This window comes from Pimephales promelas, chromosome 15, assembly GCF_988280905.1.
Source record: "Pimephales promelas chromosome 15, fPimPro1.hap1.1, whole genome shotgun sequence".
In the NCBI taxonomy this organism is placed as follows: domain Eukaryota; kingdom Metazoa; phylum Chordata; class Actinopteri; order Cypriniformes; family Leuciscidae; genus Pimephales; species Pimephales promelas.
Window position 1 is genome coordinate 17,094,929 of NC_142783.1, and position 27,838 is coordinate 17,122,766.

A 27,838-nucleotide genomic window follows, 5' to 3' on the forward strand; every position below is an offset into this window, starting at 1 on the left:
TTGCATGCTCTGACTATCTTTCTACTGTTATCAACAAAGAGAAGTGCAAACCGAAAACTCTTTTCTCAGATATAAAACAAACTGGTCAAACCATCCTCTGTACCTATTACTGGCTCTGTTGATCTCTGTAAAGTTTCCCATCCTTTTTCTTATAAAAAATTGCTAACATTTATCAATCTTTTTCTCCAACTGCAACCTCCTATTCAACCCCATCTTTGATAGGCTGTCCGCTAGACACCTTTTTACTCACAAACACATGTGTGGTTGAAAATTGATCATCAAATCAAATTCTGCCTCCTGCACACTTGACCCTATTCCAACATAACTTCTAAAAACTCTTTTGTAGTCATTTATTCAACCTACTATTCAACGACAGGATCTTTTCCTGCCAGTCACCGTAACTTCTGTCAGTTGCAATTCGTAACCTAACCACTAGATATTGCTAACAATCAAACACTGCACCTTTAAAGTATGTACAAATTTAAATTATAGTATAAATATATAATATTATAACTGATCCAAACACATTTTCTTTCTCGACTTTTTATGTTCACTTATAACATAAATGATTGTGTTTATGTGAATACTAGCCATGATGGGCATATTGACATTCTTTTGTGTGTATTTGGCCATATAATGGCGCTTTTCCACTGCTGGCAAGGCTCAGTACGGTTCGGCTCGCTTCGCTTTTCCACTGCGTGGTACGACTCGGCTCGACACGGTGTGGTTGCTTTAGCTCGGTTGCTTTTCCACTGCAGTTAGTACTGCTTTAAAGTGGGTGGGATTATAGACTGATCGATAGCAGCAGTGGCTTTTACTGGATATTTAAATCAAGCGGGTTTGGTTTCTTGTGTCAATGTCTATTGGTCGCAAATACAATGACGCTGGTACTGACAATTCTGTCTGACCAATCAGTGATCTGCAGTGTTTCACGTCACATTTAGTACCGGTACGTAAGTGAGGCGTACCATACCGTGCCATGCAGTGAAAAAGCGCCACAAGTGAGCCGCACCGAGCCGAGAGGAGCCGGACCGTACCATGCAGTGGAAAAGCGGCAAAACGTGTCATACCGAACCGTACCGTACCATGCAGTGGAAAAGCACCACAAATTACGGAAGAGAACCGAATTCACGATTGTAAATAAGAGGTAAGAGGTAGGTAAGAGGTGTCTAAGAGGTAGCTTTCTGTGTGCATGAATACAACATTGAGCTCTTTTCTGTGGCTTATCCTTTTTACCTTTAACCACGTTTTATTACGATTATCCAGCCCGATCTCACGGGAATTCATACAAATTTACGAGGTGGCTAATTCGTAACAATTCATACGACCTCACTCGTACAAAGTAGTACAATTTTGCTAAAACGTACATATTTTACGAATTGGCCAATTCGTAAGAATTCTTACGAATGACCTACCCCTTACCCCGCCCCTAAACCTACCCATCATGTGGGTTTAGACAAATCGTACGAATTCGTATGAATTAGCCACTTTTTAATGATTCGTCGAATTCGTACAAATTGGTCCTGAGATAGGGTAGAATTATCTGTATAATATATATATATATATATATATATATACAGTATATATATCAGTAGTAATTAGTTATAACTAAAACATTCCTATAAACACTTAATTTTTCTTTGATTATTACAATTCTTCATCCGGCTTGCTACTTCAAGCATAATTCAAATTGAAAATTACTTTTAGGAATGAAAGTATAAAAGACATCAAAGAATAAGCTCTGCTTTAAACACAGCTGCAACAAGACATTAAAATATCTGCACAGGAAGGTGACAACTAACTGGTGAGATTTTTCAAAACTGTGTTCCTTTTGACAGCACAATAAAAAGCAAACAAACAAAAGAGCGGGGTTGAAAAAAGAAAAAAACTCTCATCGCATGGGAACAACTTTCTTCAATGACATTAAAAGGGACAAAATACATTTGTCAGTGGGAGACTGTCACAAAAAAATACGCCGCGACAGAATTTGTGCAACAAGATCCAGTTGCCAGCCTCAATGAAATTCACCCCTCATAAGCACTTTTCAGTGGAAGAGATGAAAGCACGAGAAATAATAAAGGGTCGAGAACGTTTTGTTGGAGAAAATGACAGAGCAGAGAAAACTGCAATTCAGGTCATGCTGGCTGACCTTCCCTCATAGCCTCCTGTGTTCCCTGTTTGCTACAAAATGCAGTAATTGCGGGCAATTATTTACATGTTCAGTGAATGCACATCTGTATATCTATTCGACTCTGTGTGCACATGGTTGCACAGGTAAAGGGTACAAACCATTCTGAATATGGACAGAAACAAAAACGCAGTCTTTTGTCTCTCCTGATCAACTTATTCTTGGGAATGTTTAACCTTGAAGGAATAAAACCTCCAGCAAGCTCATCTCAAATCAGCTCATCATAAATGAATTCCGCATACCATACCGTCACAGTCTCGTCCTCCAAAAGACGGCCTGCCTGAGACGCCAGGGTTGAACAATTGAGATGACAGCGCGGATGAACTTGTCGGTTACATAGATGTGCCATGGACAACATGTCACATTGAGTCTCACACATTCGGCAGGAGTTCTAACGATACAAGGATTAGAAACGATAATACGCCGGCCTTTTTTGTTTGCTTTCCAGGCTTGTACTCCCTGAGACGGTCCTTGTTGGTTTTATTGATCTGACAAGGATGCCATATTCTATAAACACATTACACTAGGGGGGGATGGAACATCACATATCCTCAGATTACACTCCACGTGATAACTAATGTGTTTCAGGAAGATGAGGTCTGGAGTTCACAAGCAAAAAAAAAATAAAAATACTGCAAAGCCTCTTAAGAGGCAAAGGAAAATGGTGGTGTATACCAGGGCTGATTCTCCTAGTGGCAGAGGTAAACAGGTCTTATTACTGAACAGAGCAGGTTGAAGGTGATCTCAGAGAGACATTAGGAGTAAATTTAGCCTGGCTCTCTCTCTACGGTCACATTGAACCCATAGGAAAGGAAAGGGTGAAGCTTTGGCCTGCATCCATATAGTACCCTTTTCAAAGCTTCTTATTACACCTGCAGGAGAAACAGGCCCACCGCCGCAGACCAAACACGGCTATGTGATGAATTATTCACGAGCGAAGGAAGAAATGGTACGCAGGTGAAGAAATGTCCGGCTTTAGCCAGGGGCAAAAACTCCCCAGGAACCGTCCAGGCATCGAGGTGAGGTTCTGAGGGAGCAGTCAAGCGCCATCTAGGCAAACTCTCTCTGGCGATACATGACAAGCCATTTGCTCTGAGGAAACGAAAATACCAGGAACAATGAGGGAATTACTGAGGGCTGCAGTTTACCTCCAGTCCTTCAGAACCCTGGTGATGCTGTGCCAAAAGTCGCTCCAAAGGCTTCAAAGGCACCGAGCCGCCACATAAACCAAAGGCAGGGTGATTTATCAAATGACCATGGGAGAGGACACAAAAAGGACATTTGGAAACTAGAGACTTCTGAGGAAATACTTTGTGTAACCAATGGAACATCTGCCAGTCTGATCTGTCCGAGCAGTGGATAATTCTGAGATCTATAAATGACTTAATAATTGAGGATAGAAAGGGAAAATCGAGACTTAGAAAAAGATAAACCTACAAATTCATGTGCATTGTTCCCACAGTTCCTAAACTTTCCTGAAGCTATTTGGAAACGGGCAACACTGCGGTTGTGAATGTAATGTTGATGTTTGCGTCAACCTCCAATGACCTTGAGTGAATGCTTAATAAATAAAATAAAACAAAAGGTGAACAAGTCAGCCAAACCTCTCCCTTTACTGGGAGGCAAGCCAAGGCACGGAAATCGGTCCCAGTTGACCTTTGATGTCCGTAAATATTGCCCTCAATTTTCTCCCCCAAATTTTTTTTGTTGCTCTTTTGTGCACCCGCTCTTATCAGTTTTATCGTTTCCCCCTTATCAGGTAGTCTTTGGGAAATGTTTCCCCATCCTAGAAATAGTATTTTAGTACCCAGACACTTTTTTTTCCTCCCATGCATCTGCACCTGCAGCAGCTTGCGCCTTCAAACCATAAAAATTCTGGCCTGTGTCTCACCTTTTATATCACAATCTATTCATCACAGCACTCTCTCAAAGAAGCCATCTGTCAGCAAAGCGATTTGAAAATTCATCTAACGACTGCGAAAGAACTTTATTATCTTGGGAAGAGTAAAAAAAAAGGGTTCTTGAGCCATCAAAGTGATCACCTTCAACAATGACAATGAGGAGAGGACGTCAATACTTAAAGTCCAGGTTTTAAAGGAAGCTATCTATAGTATGGATTAAGTTTTTTATGATCTGGAAATGAGAAACAACATGAGTTTCATTCATGTGAGCTCAACAAACTAAAGTATGTGTGCCAACCTACCAACTTTAAAAACAAACCACAAGAAAGCGAAAATTCTCGGGCCTGCAGCACGTGTCCAAATTTCAATCTTCGATCTTATAACAGGGCTTTAAGTGTAAAATACTGAACTTGTCCTTTAGGTACAAGTTATCCAAAACATAAAAATGTATCTTATTTATTATTCAGGCCGTGAGTGCTACGACAATACAAGTACTCCACAGCGACTCTAGGGGTCGACAAAAACGGAAATAAAGTTATACAACATAAAACTATTGTGTATCATTTTAATGTGCTTTTGTTTCATTTTTTTAAAGAAGACGTGGAAAAGAACAGAAACATTACTCAAAATATGTTTTTTTTGTGTGTGTGTGTGTGTGTGTGTGTGTTTGGGACAACATAAGGATGAGTATAATGTTAGGCATTTATTTTTAAATGAACTGTCCTTTTTGTGACAAGCAAATGCATGCTCCCATTGTTTTCAGGTCAAAAGGATGCCTCAGTGGTCATTTTAACAGCGCCAATTTGTCCAGGTCAAAAATAAAGCATAAATATTCAAGGCTTCTTTGGTTTTCTATACCTCCGCCCAAGCAGAAAAACTCCGGCCTTGTACGAGTCATCCGTCAGAGTCTGCATGCATTCTGGAGATGACGTCCCTAAAATGACTCCACCGAATTTCCATTTTCAGTTGTGGCTGACTTGGAAGGATATTAGCAAACATGACAGCCATCTAAAAACAATAAATAACTTACAAGGTTAACGGAATTGAGCTTTCTTTTTCCACTTTAAATTATTCATTGTACATAATCCTGCAGGGGAACTACCGCTTTCATCTTAAGATGTTCCTCACTCTAAAAAGTGTCTCAGAGACTTCAAAAAAAGAATACCTGCGTAAAGGGATCTGAGAGGTACCCAAAGCCAAATTGACAGCTCGGATGTGAGACCTTAAAAATATGCAGCGGCATATTTAGCACATCTGTGCGTTATTTTTTTTATTTTTTTGCTTAAGACTTGAAAATAGCACATTAGCAAAAACAATAATGTGGGAATGATTGCTTTTTTGGTTTCCAAATGTCGCCCTGCCTCTCACTAAGAACTAAGCATTGGCAGAGGGTCTCCGCTCTCTTGTTCTTGTGTAAGTAAGGCCTTGAACACCTTTGTAATTAGTCACACCACCTGGACTTTTACTGGCGCTGCTCAACGTACCTCAACTAATTATTGTGGACTCATTAGCCGGTGTTGGCTGCAAAGTGAATGGCCATTAAAATGCTGATGGTAAATCAGTTCTCTGCAGGAGAATATCTGTGGGATGGAGACAAGAGTCCGGACAGGCGGATATATGGGAGCACAGATGCTTTAAAGATGGATTGAATCTGCAAACGTCCTTCTAGGGGGTGGAAAGAAATGACATCATAATGATATCAGAAGTGAGCAAGAGCTTTGTAAATCAGGGTAAAAAATTCTGGTGAGATTGTGAAATCACTCATACTAACAGAGCCAAGCTGAAACTGCTTGAGAAAAGGCCTTGAAGAAGTTCAAATAAGCCATATCCATTTTATCCTAGCAGAGAGGTTTCCGATAATTAGAGGCAGAGATGTGATGGAACATTAAACAGAGTATTTAAAGCGGCTGATGCGAGAGATCAATGCGATTTGCCAAATTCCTTTTGAAAGCATGCTGGAGTAATGCTAAAGAACAACAAAGCATCTGCTTTATTATCTCTGAAAACATTAGGCTAAGCAACAAAAAAAAAAAAATAATAATAATAATAATACATTCTGGCAGAGGGAAGCTTTATTCAGCTTATTGGAACAATGGTAAAAAAAAGGTACTTGGATTCCAGTTGTAGATAAATTCATAAGAACAGGCAATCCAGAGCTGAAAGAAATCATTCAGAGTAATAATAAGACGGCTTAAAATGGCCAGTGGTTTCGGTTAAGGTTAGCACATTGGTGGTTTGTGAAGATAATCGTTTAGCCAGAAGGATGCACCAATGTGAGTCTTCAATATGATTGCAATAATTGGCAGAAAGTAGATGGAGAAAGACCATTTACTCCAAAGTCACTGCTAACAGCCTTGAGGTCGTCTATATGTATATGCTAGTGTACTCCCAAAAGTTGACAAAATTGTCTTAGAGCAGATACACACATTTACAACCTTACACTTCATATAAACATACCCAGGTGTTCATCCAAACAACATTCTCCTTTTGTGAGTTTATCAGTTTGGCAAATGCTTTTATCCAAAGCGACATTGCATTCAAGATACATATTTGATCAGTTCTTGCTCCACAGTTTGAGCTACATGAATCCACCCGACTACAAAAGCAAATATTAAATCATGATTTACGGCCACTGGTGACACTCCTTTGATATATCCTGCCCTACAGTCCTGCACAGCTTTATAGCAGTGTAGTCCGATTCACAAAGTTATTACATTTAGAGAATCAAAAAACATACGTGCGACCTGTGTAGTCCGATAAGTGAACGAATGACTCTTACAAGTCACTCTATTTAGAGAATCAGAAACATACAGTGCGACCTGTGTAGTCCGAATAGTGAACAAATGATAAGCCGCTCGTATAAGTCGCTTCTTTTTAGTGAATCAAAAACAGTGTGACTAGTGTAGTCTGATTTGTGAGCAAATTACTTTTTAGTGAATTAATAAATCAGTAACTTTGAAGCCTAAACAATCAACAGAAGTAAAAAGCTAAAGTTTATAGGCTGTAAACGAACTACACGTCGCTCGACTTCAACGTTACGTTCCGCTTCCAACAACTCTTTTAGCTCAGGTTTTAGCTAAAGAAACATTTTCCCTCAAAGTTTGAGTTAGAATAGTTTGTAAGAGCATGATTATTAGCACAACATGGTCGTAAAAGCTGACTGAGTTGTTCGGCATGATGAAGTTTAATGTTCCCAACAGCCTCTGTAATCCCATTTAGCCACTTGTTAGCAACCTTCTTTTTCAAGACACGTAGCTTTAAAAAAAATCATGAGTGGGATTTTTGAGTGGGACACACACCTCATTTCAACCATTTAACCAAGAATCTATTTGAAAAACCCATTGACTTCGGGACGATGGAACTGGAAGTGCTAAAATGTGAACTACAAAAATTCGCCATCGCCATCCCTTCTATATGTGGGAGACTCCCGGAATTTCTAGGACAGGTGGGATGTTTGCAATTCCTTTACTGACATATGATACACTCATATATAATTAAATACATACAACAAAATATGTATTTAGACCTATTTAAAAAAAAAAAAAAAAAAAAAAAAAACGAGTTGGGAATCAACTCCGTCTCTTTGAATAGGTCGATATAAGAAAGAAAACTCCATTCATTAAAAGATTCCTTGGGGTCCTTAAGGTTGTTTGAATTGAATTAACTCAACTGGATCAAATGCATTAAGTTCATTACAAGTCTGCCTCCATTCGCACAATATTGACAAAATTAGCATGCACTCCTTGTTTAGCTGAATTAACTAAACAGTGGCAGCACTTGTGGCATTGAAAGGGAAAAGGTGCCTGCAGTAATGCTTGCTGTACATTCAGAAATTCCTCTTTTTCTAGTAAATTATACCAAATAAACAAGTTTAATTGACATCCCTACTCTCTTTAAATATACACTCGTCATATTTTTGCCAATGCCAGGCTTTAAAATATAGAGATACTGTGACCTCAGTATAGCTGATTTCTCATGCATTTTGAATTTTTTAAATTTGAAATGATTCAAAAAGATGAAAACGATAGAGCAAAATGTAGTGGAGTTTCAATAAGGTCCTTCTTGTCCCTAGCTGTCAACATGTATGAAATGGTAAGTTCTCCATTGCAAATCTGTCTTCATTATGTCAATGTTCTAGTTTGGTTGCAGTCCTCCTGTCCACTAGAGTACTATGCATAAGAACACCTCCAGTCATTCAGCACCGGAGCCGAGAGGAGAAGCCCTTTTCTGCTGCTTTCTGCTCTGTCTGGCATAGACAGCTCTGATTAATGGTCCCATTCTGGGGTAATTAATGCTTTCCAGAAGTGCTGCCCGTCTCCCCGGGAACAATCTTCCTCATTGCCATGACAGTGTGAGCAGCCGAAGGGACGAGTTTAAGAAATTGCATCACATATCAACCAACTCCATCGCCGTGAATGCAGATATCCAGCAAAAACAAAATAAATATCATAATTCAAAAAAATGAATAAACCTGCTTGCTGGACTGTGGCATCTAATCCATCTGCTTTCCCTGCTTTCATTCATTACGTGTAGGAGCGCGGTGGCGATCAATGGTTAATTCTTCAACAAAAAAACGGACGTGCTGTGAAACAAAAAAGAGAAAATTAAAAAGAGAAGGATGAATGGAGAAAGGTAAAGGCAGCTGATTGTATGGATAAGACGGAGCGGCCCTGTCTTTTTTTAATGCTGTTCTAATTGTGTTTTTGATTGAGAGCCCAAGCCGATCTGGAACTCTGCAGGATCAGGAAGATGAGACTCCATTCAGAGCAGCCTTAAGTGACACACGACCTGATCAAAGGCAGTTGAGAGTTACGGCTTCAATCAGAGCAGGATTGTGCAGATAAGAGAGGAGGAGAGAAGAGCTTTGACCACGTCCCACATAACGATTCTCTGGCAACATGAAACAGATGACTTCTTGAAAAATCTGAGTTTTGGGAGAAAAGGCACCAGAGTTTTGCCTCTAACCATACCATGGTCCGCTATGCCATTTTTCTCTCTTGTTAAATCCCTTTTCCATATCTCCACCTTTATTTATTGATTTTGTAAAAGAGGGTTTAAACATCTAATTTAGATTCTGCGGACAGCGGATGCTGACTTATGATATGCATACGGTGTTCAGAATTTAAATAATAATAATAAAAAAAATATATATTTCATATACGTACACTATTAAAAAAAAAGAAAAAGCTCTCCCCAGCGTGAAGGTGTGGTGGAATAAATAATAGTATGCTCAATATGGCTCATAATATGCAAATCAAAATAACAATGAACCTCAAAAAGGTTATTTATTATAAGCAGCATACAATTGATTCAAGCAACAAAACCGATTAGTTCAGAAGATGGAAGGTGATGTCACACATTTTAACAACCGTACATAACAAATAATAATAATAAAAGAAAGAAGAAAAAATAAATGGCTATGATACACTCCATTGAAGTGGCAGGGGTGGAAAGACAACAAGATGATTAGAAATGGTGTAAAATGTGTGGCATTTGAGGCAGGGCAGAAATATTGATTGGCCACGTTTATGTGCTGGTACAGGGCATAATTTGTTTTTCCTGGAAATGTGCAGTGATGGATGGCTCCACTTGAGTGACTCAGCCTTAAAGCAAAGACCACTTCCCCTCCCACAAGGTCACCTTGCCTGACCAAAAATGGATTTTTGCACACTACTATTTCTTTATGAGCCATATTGAATGAAGTCACTCGCTAGAAATCATGTTTGATGGTCGCATCAGGCGCGTCTGTTGGTTGCACGCAATCCCAAGTAACCCGCGCAGAGATGGTCAAATAAAGGTATCAGACAACAGTATTGATTCGGGATTAATTTCGTATGCTCTAGCTGAGACGCAGAGGAGTTCAAAGAATACGGTCCCGTAGGAAAAAAAAAAAGAAAAGAAAAGATAAATAAATAGATTATGCTGAGATGCTTTATTGTGTTTCATGGTTTTCTCAGCGGAAGTGCGAGAGATCAAATAAACTTGCTTCAACTGAAGCGGTTCCTGTCCATTCCTCTAAATACAACCGTACGTCATTCGGGTTTTAAAGCTTATGGAGGCCTTGAAGGTGTCTGGTGCTAAACACATAAAGCCTCAATCATTACAGTAATACCAACGTTATTTTTCAATGTTATCGGGAAGGTTTGAGCACTGAACGGCCAGAAGATTAAATAAAGAATATCTCGGATTTTCTCTACACATAAACTGCTTCGAAACCAAGTGAAGATAGGATAGCATTTTACGACATATGGTAGCATTTTAAGGCATCAAATGACATTATTCACCTCATATGGATCAAATTTTAAGGCATTCATCATCATTGTTGAGGGTAACTAATTACAACTATCACAAGTTACTTGATCAGATTGCATTTGTCAAGTAACTAAAGTAACATTCCTTTTAAATTTAAGTCACTCTTTCAAATAAGTAATGCAAATTACTTTGTTTTTTTCAACTTGCACTGACATATCTTCAAATATTTCACTTTCGCCATTGTTTTGTCTCAAGATAAACACCGTTTATAGAAATACCCTAATTGAACTAAGGTCTAATACTGGTTTAGCCTGTTTGTTTGTGAAACAGGGCCTTTATGTATTTAATCTCATTTTATTAACCAGTGTCTTTGCAGATAATCTCTGATGATCCAGTTCAACCATAGGAATAAGCAAACATAACTTTAGTTTAGCATCACATTTGAGTTTATTTTTGTTGTTGTTGTTTTTGTTGCTGAAGTAAGAGTGTTGAGTGTTCTTCTGCAATTTTACACCTACTGTACAGGTGTAAAATCACTTCAGACTGTGGCTTTTTCATTTCACTTTAGGAGTGAAAGGGCCTTTACATTTGCCAGAAATGTAACTTTTTGTTGTTATAAAAAGAAAACAAACAAGCAAGTAAGCCCAGTCCAAGAAAAGGGGTTACGGAAAAGTAAAGTAATGCGTTATTTTCCCTAAAAAGTAACTATTAGTTACTTTTTTACTGGTCGAGTGATTTTGTTTTTACTGGTTAAGTGTAACTATTAGTTATTTTTTTAGGGACTAACACAATATTGTATTGTATTACTTTCAAAAGTAAGGTTCCACAACACTCTACATCATTCAAAGCCAATTCAAGAATACATTAATAACCTCAGTGAACAATAAATCTAAAATGCCAGACAAAACAAGATTGTTTATTACAAATAAACTCATTTCATTCTAAACTAATAGTGCATTTAAAAGTATTTTCTTAGCCTAGCTTAGCAACATGTTATCATAGCATTATTGAGGCAGATAGAGTTTGTAACAATGCGCTCTTCTGTACACAGACTAATGGATAGTCATTATAAACAAAAGCAATTCAAAAGCAAGTAAATCCGGCACACAAAGCACACACTGCACTAACTCATACAGTATATAATTCTGTTGACAGAAAGAGGGACACTGGGTCGATTGAAAGAAATTAAGGATATTAAACCTTCGCTCAATCGATCCGGCTGTATTTTTTAGACAGCTCCTTCAGAGCGGCATCGTTTCGTGCTTCACCGTAAACTAAAAAATAATAATAAAGCGCTGCCAATTCAATCTGTGGGCTGAAGAGGGCAGAGCATATCGTACCACACATCATGAATGCAGCGTACGGTAATATTTCCTGTGAACGCTCCAATCAATTTCCATTGTGATGTTGGTTCTATTTGAGGCTGTCAGATGAGGTCATTTCCCCTGTCTCACAGCTCTTTATCTTGTGTCAGGGGCCATCGGAAGTGCGGGACACCTTGGTGATGAATATGGACTCACATGAGCAATTCATCTTCCCGCCACCTCAGGTTTTTCATCAGCGACAGCATTTTTAACTCAGTCACAGAAACAGCCCCACCCAGATAGCACATCGTGAGCTACGGCTGCCCACACATCGGCCAAGAAATCTGATGTCCGATTCTTATGAACTGCACAAAACAAACACCAAGGGTTTCAGGTGCTGAGTTCGACAGTTTAAAAGTCAATATATATTTTTCACTCAATGTCAAATATATTTATATTAAGAATGGAAAGATAAAGCAAATACTGTTGTTTACTTTTATTATGGTATGCTGATTTCTCCATGGTTCAAATATATATTCTTTATATTTTTAGAAAATAAAGTCTCTTTATTGGCATCTGTATTTCCATGAAGATCTTCCCATTGCACAAAAAGCTCTTTATGAAGGAAAAGGGGTCTTTAGATTCAGAACAGCTTGTTTAAAACTTTTACTTTCTCTTCTATGGTTTTTCTTTTACTTTTACTTTCTCTTTTACTTTCTCCAGAAAGGTTCAAACGACAATCACCAGTGACAACTAGAGATTCACCCACTGTAAAATGCAAAAGACTTCGTTTGGAGTGGCTACAGAAAAAAAAAAAGAGACTGCAACCGGACCATGCAAAAACTAGGATAATATCACGCAATGCTTCCTTACGTTGTTAAAGGGATAGTTCACTTTGAAACTAATTTTTGATATGTTTTAGCTTACCTCAAGGGCATCCAAGATGTAGGTGTCTTTGTTTCCACAGTATTTTCAATTTTGACATTTTTCGGTCAAACCGGTGTTGTCTGTCATTCATACATTGGAGGCACCAAAAAGCATGCACAGAGAAGTCAAAATGAAACATGATTTAATGACTTGTAAAAGTAAGTACACATTGATGGCCTAAGACACGAAACGAGCGGTTTGTGTGAGAAAACGAACTGTATTTATATCGTTTTTACCTGTTATAATCATAGCCATGACAAAATGATCTGACGGCACGGGCGCTTCGGTCTGGGCATTCGCCGTAAGTGATCGCGTGCACGCCTACGTCACTCTTTGTTTATACAGAGATTTCGGAAGTTTTTCCTTTCACTAAACATATTTAGATATACGGGAAACCGCAATGGAAGACAATTTCAGTATATCTATGTTTAGTAAAAGGCAAAACTTCTGAAATCTCTGTGTAAATATTGAGTGACGTCACACGCAAGCGATCACTTTCGGCGTAACATTGAACTGATTTAGTTCGGTTCAGTTGGACATTGCACAACTAATTCAGATCACTTGGACGTCACTGTGATTACACGAGGTAAAAACGATATAAATACTGTTTGTTTTTTCACAGAAACCGCTCGTTTTGTGTCTTAGGCCATCAATGTGTACTTACATTTACGAGTTATTAAATCATGTTTAATTTTGACTTCTCTGTGCATGCTTTTTGGTGCCCCCTTAGCCTCCAGTGTATCACAACAACGGTTTGACTGAAAAATGTCAAAATTGAAAATACTGTGGAAACAAAGACACCTACATCTTGGATGCCCTTGAGGTAAGCTAAAACATATCAAAAATGTATTTCAAAGTGAACTATCCCTTTAACATTAACAATTTGAGAACAAATTATAATTTGCACGGTTTTATGAGATATGATAAGCGATTGTTAGATTTTATCAGCGTGATTTACTGCAATGTCAGAACCAGAACAAAAGTGGATGTTTCTTACTTGTTCAGTTTAAATTTTTCAGTGAAAAATTATTATGTTGGTCATACTTGAATGCCAGAATCCACACCGGCGCGGTGATTGACAGCTGCATTCTCTCATCAAACATTGTATTCATCCACGCTGTGCCGTGTCGAAGTGCAACTCGAGTGGAGTTAAATAATTCTGCAAATAACTCCAATTGCAGATTTCGAACAGAGATGGCGACAAAGAGGAAAAAGTGTGGACTGCAGCTTTAAGAGTGTAAATATTTACATGCATTCTATACAATTTCTCCTCTTTTCCTTTTCTTTCTCTCTTTTTACTTTATTGTAATACATTATAGATTATCATATGCACATGATTTAATATGAATCACAGTAATATTTTATGCAGTATTCTTGCCATTTAAAGGGAGACTTCGAAAAATGACTTGATAACTTGAGAGATATAAAACATTTATAATAAATAGTGTAATATTTTATGATAAAAAAACAAAAGAATTATTAGTTTTAATTTTAAGTATTTTTAAAGGGATTAAGTTCATCCAAAAATAAAAATTCTGTCATCCTCAACTGGTTGAGTAAATGATGTTTATTTATTATAATCCATATTATAAGCCTCATAATCTTTAAACAAAATAACTTCCCCTCCCTCTTGCAACACAACACCTCTGTTGCACGAGGGTGGGCGGGACACCCTGTCACTCACATGAGATCGACCAATAGCAAACCACAACCGTCCAATCAATTCCCGATGGACAAAATCAAATCTCACCCTAATTTTCTTTTTCGTCTTCAAAAAGCCGATATACATCACAAGACTACCGCAACTTCAGTTTCATGCCAACTTTAATTTTGTTGTGCTGTTTTTCTTGCTGCTAGGTTTAAGATGATATGCAGGTAAACTAAAATAAATATGTCATCCTCGTATATTTATATATTTGGCAAGTAGCAGAGTACACTGTAAAAATATTTGTTATCAATAAGTTATGACATTTGACAACATATATTTTTACATTGCTTTTTCATCAAACTTTTGTATAAGTTAGATTCAACATTAAAAAAAAAAAGTCTGTTTAATATAATTTAAGTTGAAGTAACTTAAACATCCAAGTTGATTGTACTTACAAATGTAAGGCAGAACATCAAGTGTAATAAGACTTGGGTTGTGATAAAAACCATCTAACGGTACATTATCCCTATAGGCTAAACAAAAAATAAAAAATAAAATAATTTGCAGTACAGGAAGTCATTTCATAATTCTGGTCAAAGCATTTACACATCAGTTAATGAAATTGCAAAACATTTCCTGATATTTAAGCCTGCACTTCTCTAATGCATTTCTCCCTCTCCGCTGAGACACATCGTTCGAGTAACACTACATTGGACACGAGATAGCTGAAGGTGCGCCTTTTCTTTTGTTGCCATCTTAATTGATGGTGTGGCTCAGGCAGGTTCTCCTGTTTCTAATGGAGTGAGGAGAACACAGCTTTGATGAAGTCTCACAACCAGCAGGGGCGTGAAGCATCCTCCTCCTCTTTCCTCTCCACCAAAGACAGAGAAAAAGATGCTCCTTAATTACCGAGACTCTGTTCATGTCAGACACACATGAGGGAAAACAAATCCATCCCTCCAGCATGGTATTTGTCTATCTGTCGTTTAATTTATATATTTATGAAACAAATGTTGGACATGGGAGAAACAAAATGGAAGAATGCCGAAGGGTATCATTTAAATTGTGCAAAGCAACATTTCATGTTAACACTGATAATTAATGTTGTGGGAAAACAGAAACCAAAAGATATCGCTTTGTTGTTTAACTAGGCAATTTGTAAAACCGCTTCAAAAGTTTTAGCATATAAACGGGATCATCAAGAACCTTGACTTATTTTTGAGTCCCCGCATCTACTCGACTAAAGTATGAAGCTATTTGGAGATACATCATGTGCTGGCCATCAAGAGCCCTCAGCCAAGAAAAAAAAATGACAGGAACCTTCAGTAAAACCTTAGGGAATTCATTAGCAAGCGCGTAGAGCAGCTCCTTCAAAAGCCATTTGTGAACGTCTCGTGGAATTTGAGCGCCGACTGCTTTGCTTTCCGGAACTAAAACAAGTCTGCATGAAACGAGGCCGTTTAAACTTCTCAATAAACAGCTCCGTTCTCAAAAAGAAACTCACACTAGTCTAGTGGCTGCTGGCAAATTCCTTTTAAGCAATATTCATTTGCCACGAGTTCATTTAACAGCCAATGGAGCTTCTAACCAGGTCATTTATTACTGCAGCTCAATCAACGTGATTGCGGAGTGTGTCCAAATTAATAACCAAAGACTTGGAACGCGAGGGGCAGCTTGCAATTTGGTGTTTGTTTAGCTATAGCTGCTTGAAAGAGATAATGCATGCATCTCATTCCTACACAAGTTCTTGTCTAATGCAATAACACCGCACTCTATATTCACTAATCTGAATTTAGGGTCCAAGAAGGCCATTGCTTTATATTCTGACTAAAAGCATTTTGATGATCACTGGCCTCCTTCAATGAAACAACCAATTAGTGTAAGAGTGATCGCTGGATTCAGTAAATCATATCCCGTGGTTTTTCTAGCAATATTTTCCTTCGTATATTCACATGAAATATGCAGAATCATCCTTTTTTTTAAGGTACTCGAAGATGCTTTAAGAGATAATGCTAATGCAACTAACCATATAGCATTTTTAAAATAGAACATTTTATTTACCTTTGACTGTAAAGCTATTTTTGGTGCTCTGTTGGGTCACCATGTGATATGCAAACTAGGGGAAAAACCAGATAATAACAAATATGATCTTTCTAATGTAAATGTTCGGCTTAGATAGCCTCATAATTCTGATTGCAGAGATAAAAAAAAAATAAATAAAATCAAAGTTATCTATTACAGACCACAAAACAAAATGCTGCAAAAACAGCTGTAGCAAAAAGCATGACTGATAAATAAATGATTACATTTTGCTGAGTGGAAGCTTATTTATAAATGATATGATCTGACATTTCAAAGAGCAAATGATTGCGATGGAATAATTAAAGTATAGAACCGCGTCATTAAATATCAGCTGCACAAGATATTAGCTCATTTATGTGGTGTGAAGATACCCCACACAACTATGAATATAAATATGGCTGCAAAAAAAAAGAAAGAAGAAAGAAAGAAATCTCAGCCAAATTGTAGAGTAAGGAACATGTGAGAATACATTTTCCTAAAATATATACTCAGAACCGAGAGTGTGATAGAATAATGCATTATTCAGACTTGAAATTTAACGAGATGTTCTGGCACACAAAAGACTTCTGTGGCCGCTTTCGTCTCTAAATAAAACATTACTGCCACCTAGTGTTAAATAGCGACTGGAGAGATTCAGTCTGCAATACCTAAGCGTCACAGAAGAAACCTGTTTCGTCTATGGACATTAAATTCATTATGAAGACTCATGTGTAACTCAGCAAAATGACTTATCACGTTTCATACACCTCTATTAAATGAGCCATCCAGTGGCGTGCACTGTTCTGAAATTAGGCAAAACCCCCCACCTATTTTAATGTGTTGTATAGTGTAACATAGTGACTAAAGAGGTTAAATAGTGTCCCAGTTACACTAAAACGTTACATAAAAGAAATAGAAACCAAATAGACTACAATTCTATTTAGTATTTTTACATTATGTAACTAATGTTCAATTTAAGCATTTTTACATCAGTTCCAAAATAATAACTAAAGGCAGTAACAATTAAACAATATTTTTTCAATAATATGTGAACCTCTGCTTAAAGGTGTAGTTCACTTTAGAAAAATAAATAAATAAAATAAAACTTTTGCTGAACATTTACTCTCCCCCATGTCATCCAAGATGTCCATGTCTTTTTTCTTCAGTCGAAAAGAAATTAAGGTTTTTTAAGAAAAAAATTCAGGATTTTTTTTTTCCATATAATGGACTTTCCTGGTAACCAAACGGTTCAAGGTCCAAAAGACAATTTCAGTGCAAACTGTTCAAAGGGCTTTAAACGATTGCAGACGATGAATAAGGGTCTTATCAAGTGAAACGATCACTCATTTAAAAAAAAAAATAATAATAATAACAAAGTTTAAGTTTTATAAGCTCAAATGGTCGCCTTGCTCTGTTCTGTGATGCACGTTCGTGACTCTCCCGTTCGAACTCGTTCATCAAAATGAATGAATCTTTTCCTGAGTCAATTTGTTCATTTCGTTCATTGAATGAACAAAATGACACGAAAAAAGAAAAAAAAAAAAAAAAAAGAAAAGATTTGTTTATTTTGATTAAAGTGCATTATATGGAGAAAAATTCTGGAATGTTTCATCAACCTTAATTTCTTTTCGACTGAAGAAAGAATGATATAGATATCTTGGATGACATGGGGGTAATAAATTATCAGCAAAAGTTTTTTTTTTTTAAATTATTTTTAAAGTGAAGTACTCCTTAGTTGACTCAAATTATTTTCGGATCATCAAGATCGATAAACACCATCATCATGTCATCATGTGTCATCCTGTTTTCAGGCCATTTCAAGTTTGATTTTGATGTGACAAAGTGGCTCCTTACTATCGCACGAACCAATCGTATCCAATCACAACCAAGCCTAGCCAATAATAACTATTTCCAGAACAACAGCAGGACAACAGCAGGACAACAGCAGCAGGACAGCAGTCTCACAACGGTGTAGGGGTGGAGCTTAAAGAGTCTTTAAGGCTATAGTGAAGTTATAGTGAAGGGTAGGGTTAGTGGTTTGGGCGGGTTACGCGATCGCAGTCAGCATCCTAACATCAGATCTGACGCTGTTGTCCTCAGACTCCTGTGACGTGATATCTCATCATAGCACGATTGAGGCATTACCTCCTCACGTGACTTCCCCCCATTCGTTCTCAATTACCCCCCCACCAAACCCAGCGCGCACTTTAGGGGGTCTGTAAAAACTCAAAGGGCTCAGGAGAGGCAAGATATACACAACCTCCCACTGTAGCTTTACCCGCTGGTGTTGCTGTTGGACAGTTAATTTAGAAAAAAACAAGTGATTTATGCACTTTCTAATGTCACATTTAGCTGCGTTGTTTTATTTTTGTAATATGTTTTATGCAGGCAGTGCCTCCTCGGAGGAAACGCCCCTGAAATCTGCGTATAGCACAATACCTGACTGAATACTAAACCAGTAAGCTATCATATCCCTAAGAATAGAAGCACGGATTATGGTGAGGCTACAAAATAACACAGTCCTTTGATTTCATTCCCATACAGCAGCAAGTCAGATATTCTCCCAGACTGACAAAGCCGACAAACACACATCACTCTTGCTGCATTATTCAATTAAGTCTGTCCCTATCTTCACTAACATACTTTTGATTCACTGCTGCCCCTCACAAAGACACGAGGTGTCAAAGCAGCAGACTAGCGTACTATTATGCATGTCAGTCTTCAATCTCAGGAAGGTCAACTGTGTTGTTCTTGCGGTGTAGGGGAGGAAGGCAATCACAGTCATATCACATTCTCACCGAGGCGCTTTCTGTGTCTGTAGGGATGGTGTTTATCTCCACCGACTCAAGATAACACCTTTTATTGTGGCAGTGATGTCAAAAGAATGACATCATTATGACTATAGAATGAAGAGCGACTGCTCACGGTAGAAGTGCATTGTTGTTGATTGATTCTGGTTCTCCGGGGCTTTTTGGACAGATATGATACATGTTGATCTGTAAAGTAAAGTTTCATCTGAATAGATCAACCGTTTCCTGTGATATAGGCCTACCAATGCAGTGTTATCATATTTTTAGTCTCGACACCCACCGTTTACGTAATCACATCTGATTAAATCCATTAAGATTTCAGTGTAGTGATTAAGGATTTGAACTTTAAGGGCCGGTTGTGAGCAGACTTAATGATTTTGTCTCTCTGATGGTTAGGAGTTTCATGGCATCTTCAATCAGACCTTTACTAATATCACACTTAACAATTCTTGATAAATATAACACAATATAGTGGCATCATAAATGTCATAAACCAGATCAAATCAATGCATTAGCAAACAAAAGGACCTTGTCGCAGAACTAACTCTTTGCAAGTCATTTTTTAAACCAAAATGATCGCCTGGTGATTTTTCAGTTGATAAAGTTGCCACATGAAATTATTATAATATTTGTTTTTTTGTTTTTTTTTTGTTGTTGTTTTTTTATGTGGGTTAATTGTTCAAACCCTTTTTGGGGCCACTATTCCTTCTCTTGTAGTCACTGTGTAGTATTTTAATGTTGTAAAATAAATTATATTTTTTTAGAGAATTTTATAAAATATTTAAAATGTGAAATATATATATATATATATATATATATATATATATATAATTAATATGAAATATAAAATAAATCTTTTTTGTAATATTTTAGCAATTTATTATATTATTATTTATTTATAATTTTATATATTCATTATTATTTATACATTATTGAATATATATATATATATATATATATATATATTATATACACATATTTATACAATAATTTATACACACACAAATCAATAATTTGTAGAGAATTTTTAAATATTAAAAATATGCAGCATATTTTACCAGCATCAGAAAGTAGTGAACAACACGTACCTTTGTTGTCTTCAAACGGGTCTTCAGAACATGAATGCTGAATGCAATGTGTGTGTGTGTTTGTGTGTGTGTGTGTCTGTAATGTATGAGCTTTTGTGTAAGCTTTTGTGCAACCAAAAACCATTAGTGTTTGTGTAACATTTGCTATGTGGATTACAGCGTGCTCAATTAATCTGTCAAAGAGTGGGTCCCTGTGATCATTAAAATTGCGTAAACAAGTGAAACGAAGAGCGAAATAAACAAGAGAAAGAGAGGATGTGGAAACGGCACGAGGCGGAGGGTGACTTACGGTCATTACACTGCGGCCCAGTGTAGGAGGTCATTGAACAGTCACAGGTGTAGTTCTCCCATTGCTGGATGCAGATCCCCATGTTGGCACAGGAGTCTTCTTGGCATGTAGTGCTAGGACCTATGGTAGCAAAGCAGAGCAATGTAATACTGGGGGCAAACATCCCGTCATTTGTTAAGGTACCATGCAGGTGTGTGTGTTACAGTATACATGCAGTTTGGGTTAGTAGAGGTACTCAAAAAACATCCCGAAAGCTGTTGAACAAACGTGGCATTCCATTTCAACGACTGGATTTTAGTAATATCCTAGACATATTCAACACTGCTTGTTACAAAAGAAGATTCAGACATAGGGCCAAGCATGAACTTTCTCACATCTGCACAGGGGAACAAAGGTCAATGACAACATTTAATAGCGAGATGTGTACATAGTCCAGTATGCACTATTGTTACACATGTTAACAACAATAGTGTGCACACCAGCCACGTGCAGTCAAGTTGAGTGTGTTCCAAACACATCAAGTGTTTTGGCACACTAGGGTTCATTTTGAGGGAATGCAGCAAGAACAATAGAGCTCATTACCCAATTTAGAGGAAGAATGCATTCCCACTGAATTAACCGTGTAAACATGATAATTGCAAACAAACTGGTTTTGAGTGCATTTTTTTCTTGTGAAATACAACTGCGAAAACAAGAGGTTAACCACAAACATAAAGTTGAGTTTAACAAAAGGGGGAGGCAAAGAAGGCTAAAAGCGCATTTACTGTGCAATGCAAAGTGCAACTTCAGTACTATGTAAAAGTTCAACATAAAATGATTCACCCCAATTTTGGCTATCAAAATGGCAAATGTGATATCGACTTGAAAATCTGAGAGAATAATGACAGTGAGCCTATATGTTGTTCAGTCATATAGCACATTAGTTCAAACATATCATTATGTAAACTGTCCTTTAGTTCAGAGAGAATTAGAGCATTTTTGTTGTACAGATTTTTGTTGTACATATTTACATGTTTGAGGAGCATTAGATTAAACAACTTAGTTCCAGTCCACTAATTTGACTAAACAAGCAGAGTTTAAAAAGTGCTGATAAGGGTCATCCATATTATGCAGTACATTGTCATATTCTCATTACTGATCAAAAGTTTGGGGTCAGTAAGGTTTGTAAAAGAAATTTAAGTAATTCAGTTATTTTATCAAATAAACAATACAGTATTGTGAAATATTATCACAATATATATTTTTATATTAAAATGTAATTTTGTTCCTGGTATGCAAAGCTGTATTTTCCATCATCCTTGACAAGTCTACACTGTCACACGATCCTCATTCTACAATGCTGATTTCCTGCTCAAGAATTTAAATTTCTTGTAAAAAAAATAAATAAAATAAAATAAAAAGAAATCGCACTGACTCTCAACTTCCGAATGGTAGTGTATGTTTTTATACTGAGTAATATAATAAACTCAGGAATTATTTTTATAGCTAATTTTCGATAACATTTTACTTGAAGGGGAGTGCATAAGACATGGCACCTTCATAATCATGCAATATGAAGGAAGTTTTATACATACTTATGACAACTGTCATTAAGTGTCATTTGCTCAATTATGACATTTTTAATGCAAATATGACATTGTTTGAGATGTCTTTATGATAACTTGACATAAACCAGGCTACATCATAACCTGTCAGAGACAACTTGACATAGGCCTACAGTAATACGGAAATTCATCCTATATTGAACTACATGCAAGTAGCCTACTGAATTACTCACACGGGTCAGTTTATTAAGTTAGATGAATTAAACTTGTGAGGGAAACGCAGCGCTGTTCTACTTGGTATAACGTTACACTATCACACTAAACGGCATTTAATGTGTGTTGAAAGTTATAATGTTATTCTACGTGTCAGTTATTAATTATAGCAGCTAACTTTAGATCAACATAAGAATAACATACTGACCATATTCTAACATTTCATCATGTCAAGCTAACGTTACAACATTGATTTGTTTTATGTACATTTGCTCACCTGTCTAATAAAGCTGTAAAGTCGTGACTCGTGAAGTTCTGTCAAGTAGCCTACAATTTAGTAGCGGACGCCAACTCTCTGTCGAGTGGAAGTCTGTCTCGGACGCTACCTCTCGGCTTCTCAAAAATATCACGCTGATATGGATCCTCATCTTAGTTCTTCTTGTTTGTCCCAAAGTCTGCTTGCCATGCTCTATGTTTGAACGAAACAAGAACTTGGTGCCGCTAAAGGCCAATTTATACTTCTGCGTCGAGGGCACGCCGTAGTGTACGGCGAGGGCTACGCACTAGACGCCGTTGTGAGCATTATATTCGACTCGTCCGCACGAGCGCCGGTCTCCGCTGAGCTGCGCGCGGGCCTCTCCAAACGGACGAGGCGTTTATACTTGATGCGCTCGCCGTTGTGCTATTCTGTGAAACGACAGAGGAACGAACTCGGGAGTAATTCTCCTCTAAACCACCAGGAATCAGCAGTGAAGAAGTAGTTTGCCGTTTAATAGTAGTTTATTAATTGCTAATTCATAAAATAGTAAATGCAGTAGGTTTATTGTAGGCTACTTTACACTAAAACAACTGAAGCCTTACTGGAGAGTGTTTAAACTTTAATTTTACCAGCAGGGCTTAATTCTGCTATTGTAGGCTTATTTTGTAGATGTGACCAATTACTTTAGACAAGTGCAAACTAGGTGCTTAATGCAAATGTGTTCCTGTTCACAAAATGAGATGTTATGGTCGTCCATCAATGCAAACGTCCCTGTGTATAGAAGGATCATAAACATGCTGGTACAGATCGTACCAGTTCGGCCAGATTCGGCTCGTAGTCGTCCATTTTCGGATGTGGCGCCGCGCACAAAGTTACAAAAAGTGCCGTGCACACCGCCAGGCGCCATGGGGTCTTGCGGACCCTAGGCGCACGACCGCCCACACCACAATGACGTCATTTTTGCCGCGTGCCCTTCGAGTATAACAAGGCCTTATACTTCTGCGTTCTGGTCTTGGTTGCTCTGCAGTACTGCTCCGAAATGCTAGTTGGCTGCGGAGGGTTTTAATGTTCCACTGTGTTTAGATTCCTCGCGGCTAGGTTACTACAAGCAATAGCGACTGAAAAAGAGCGGATCATGTTGAAGTTGGAGCTTATTGAGGTGGAAAAACAGTTAATTTTAGTGAAATTACTAAAACTGAAAAGCAGAAATGAGAGAAGACGTCGGAGGAGACGGTACGTGTGGAAATGCGTGAGATGGTACGTGCGGAAATGCGTAGGAGGAAATGCGATGCTACCAAGCCGGCCAATCACCGATCTTGCGGTCCGCATCGTCGCAACGTGTAGTTACATGTTTGAGGAGGTGAAGTTGCGAAGGGTACGCGGTATGGGATGCGTCTGTGCGTATGCTATGCTCTACCTACTGCGCGCACCCTACGCAGAAGTAAAAAATTGGCCTTAAACGTTACTCACTACGCAGTTGTCCACGTGTCTGTCGCCATGGTTACGTAATGGCTAGCAGTACGAGCGGAAACTGCGTCATTGACAAGCAACATTTTTTTTCCGGGACAGCCACTTATTTAAAATGGGAATTTCTCTGAAATAAAAGAACTTTGGAGACTTTTGGGATATTGTAAGTACACAACTGCAGGAAATATATCACACTGTGCAAGTGATTTTTGGATATTTTACTACAAATTTCTTACATATTGGACCTTTAACATTACATTAAACTGTCAGGTGGTTGGTTTTGACATTGGCTGTCATGAAGCCATTATAATATTTTAATGACAAATTTAATTTGTCATGACAAAGACACTGACAGGTTATGATGTTATGGTTTATGTCAAGATGTCAAAGACATCTTAAACAATGTCATTTTTGCATTCAAAATGTCATTATTGAGCGAAAGACACTTAATGACAGTTGTCATAAACATGCATAAACCCTATTTCATATTCATGGTTAGAAAGGTGTCATGCTAGTCTTACGCACACCCCTTCAAGTAAAGTGTTACCTACTTGTCTTTTATCACAAGTGAAACAGGACTGCATAACAGGAATGACCAAAACAATACTGGAGTAAAAAACAAAATAACCTTTTTACCTACAGCTAAATAACAGCGGCAACGATATACACTTAAACAAAAAGCACTCCTATTTGTGATATTGCTTAAATAATAAAGTCAAAATCACATCTGTCCCGAGTTTATATGCTCAGTGGGACGCTATCCGAGTTTAAAGTCTACGGTAGCGTGCCGACATTTCCAGATGGAATTTCATGCTAATTCTATTAATTATTTTGCTAATCATATTGCTGTTCAGTGCTTCTAAAGACAGGCGAGAAGTAACCCATGGTGAGATATTTAATGGATTCTCCTAAGCCAGATTCCTCTCTCAGCTGAATGTCATTAGTGTAAAAAAAAAAAAAAAAAAAAAAAAAAGAGAGAGAAAGAAACAAGACCAGATACAGCAAAACAGGACATGGGGACTTAATTATACAGGAGGGCTCATGTTTTATTAATGCAGACTCTCAGTTGCAATCATTACTTTTCTCTTCTCACTTTGCAAGTCTCACAACCTTCAGAGATAAACACAAGGGCATTGTATTTTAGAAAGAAGTGAACCATTTTATACCAAGACATTGTTACAGTGAACCAGCCATTGTCCGCTTTATGTCTGGGTATTGGGAAAAGTACAAAACAAAACCGGCACAAGACAAACAGCAGCTTGAATGGAATGGAATTGAACCTTATATACCTTGTAGATCTGCTTTGGTGAAACCAACTTTGTAAAGCAAGAAACAGAAAAGCGAAAACAATCAAACAGGTAAGAACGTGGTCGATGGCTTCTGTTAATAAAGCAAAGGCTTTACTAACAGGACATGCTTTACCATTCTTAGGAAGGGTTTGCACTCTTGACTTACCATACCATCGGTTCAAAATAATGCTATTAATAATAATAGTAATGAAACTGATGCGTTGATTTAGAATAAAAGTGAAAGTCTTCAGTTGCAAATGAAATAAAAATAAAAACTGCAGTATGCTGATGAACGTGTGCCTGACAAATGATCTAATTTACAGTTTAGATATAATCAGCCAACATGCAGAAAAAAAACAAAAACAGGTTTCCTTTGCATATTCTATTCTTGTCCATTGTTCTGACAGCAAACATGTTAAAATGACTTTCAGATGCACAAAACGGGGCATGATAATGTTACTAATGCTAATGTGAATCAACAGGAATTGCTAAGATTGTATAAAGCAAGTGGTTAGAGAGGGGACATTTTAATGATGTTGCATTCACAGAAAACAAAATGTTCCCCTGCAATACTGCAGCGTGTAATCGAGCCCTCGCCTTCCTAAGCACAGGTGCATCATTGCCATCTGGTGGATGAAAAGCTTCATTACAACAGAAAGGAGCATTCATTGCCATCATGAACCAGCACTAATTCTGTTGCCATTGTGGACCCATTCCATACACGGCTTACAGTTTTACTGTGCACATACAGTACAGAGTGATGTTTCTTTCATGCTGGGCTGTGAACAGAAAAACCTACTCACGTTCACTTTTGGAAGCTGTGCGGGAGAGATAAACGTAAAACACACACACACACACACAAAGTTGTTCTATTCATGTATGAAATGAAGAACTGAATTCAAATGGTGTCGGATATGTCTCTGATACAACAGATATGACAGATACATCTTAAAGATATGTATTGAAGCAAGTCGGTTACATCAGAAAATCTGGTGGCAGCTTGTGTCCTGGAAATGTGTAGGATTAAATGTTCAATTTTGAGCAAATTCTTCTTTTATGTCTGATCACATAATGTATAGGTTAACAATGTATAGAATATATTGGCCTAGTTTTAAATGTTTTGACATTAAACCATTAAATGAAAAGACATTTTCATATCAGTTAAAGCCTGTGGTGTTTGTAAACTTTTTGTCTTTGGAAAACAGTCCCAGACTTCTGTATCCGATAATCAAGCATGCTGACATTTTACATCCACGCCATGGACTCAAGAAACGTAAAGATGATACAACAAAAGACCAAACGATTTAGGTTGATATGATTTTATTCTTTGTTCAACAACATGTAAGTGCAACATGTAGCATACTCAACATAAAAAGGAGGCTTTTTGTTCAAGACAACATTGAGATGTGATGGATGATGGAAATGTGACGAACAATTAATTTTGTGATAGATGGACAAGCAAGAAAATGTTCATACACAAAGTTTTACTCAAACAAAACTATAATGAATCAAATAAAGAAAAAGAGAACACTGAGAACAAAAATCGAAAGACTTACAAAAAACTAAAAAATAACCAACCCTACACAATAAATGTACAGAAAACAAAGATATAAGCATGCATTGAAATATGGCAGATATCTCATCTACTTACGAAAATGGATGTTAGCAATGAGTTAGTGAAGAAATATTCTTTGTGGATTTCAAGTGATCTGTGTTCTTTTTTGTAACAAGTTTGGCATGTAACATACAATACAACATTTTGATGCTGGTTATATGACCATCCTATATTGGACATTGAAAAATGTCAAATTTGTCTTTCAAAATATTTTTTTGCAAATTATGATGTTGAAGGATTTTCAAGTCTTTATTTATTTATTTATTTTTTATTTTGTATACGATTGCAATTATATGGAATTAAATATTTTATTCAAATGCACAGATACTTTTATTATGCAATTATTTCATACATGATAATGTTTATTTCACTCCCATCCAATATATTTAGAGATATATTTTTTTTTTAATATTTTACAAATAAACATTTTAATAAATTTTTTCATATTATATATACACTACTGTTCAAAAGCTTAATGTTTTTAAAAGTTTAAAAATATTTAACGTTTTTGAACAAAGATTATTAATGTTCTTATGATAACCAAAGGCTGCATTTATTTGATCAAAGATACAGTACAAAAAAATAACCATTTTAATACATTTCGTAGTGTGTGTATTTGTGTGTGTGTGTGTGTGTGTATTTATAGATAATTATATATATATATATATATATATATAATGTTTCAAAATTGATGTAAACAGTTGTGCTGCTTAATGTCTGTGTGGAAACCATACCATTTTTGGATTCTTTAAAAGTTGAAAAGAAAAGCATTTATTTGAAATAGAAATATTTCATAACACTAAACATATCTTAACTGTCACTTTTGATCAATTTAATGCATGCCCGCCAATTAAAAATATTAATTTTAAATCTTTTTTTTTTCTTAAACTGTAGTGCATATTACTGTACAACACAGTTGTCGTCATAATTACATAATATCTACCCATAATCTTGTTTTATTTTGAATGGTTTAAGGTCAAAAC

At 37.0% G+C, this 27,838-nt stretch overlaps 1 protein-coding gene across 24 annotated transcripts in view; it reads right to left on the reverse strand.

The window, feature by feature from the left end:
* The window catches only part of nrxn3a (neurexin 3a), a 300,107-nt gene that overhangs the window by 163,173 nt on the left and 109,096 nt on the right, over nt 1-27,838 (reverse strand). For 14 of the 24 annotated variants that reach the window (XR_016146667.1, XR_016146666.1, XM_089120264.1 and 11 more), the window contains 2 exons: nt 25,241-25,267; nt 20,469-20,588 (listed from right to left, as the gene is read on the reverse strand). Coding sequence is in view for 22 of the 24 variants with exons in the window: in XM_089120264.1 (XP_088976390.1) it covers nt 20,469-20,588; nt 25,241-25,267 (147 nt within the window). In the remaining 2 variants the exon portion in view is untranslated. The remainder of the gene's footprint in view (nt 1-20,468; nt 20,589-25,240; nt 25,268-27,838) is intronic. The other 10 variants (XM_089120259.1, XM_039671264.2, XM_089120268.1 and 7 more) reach the window with 1 other exon arrangement.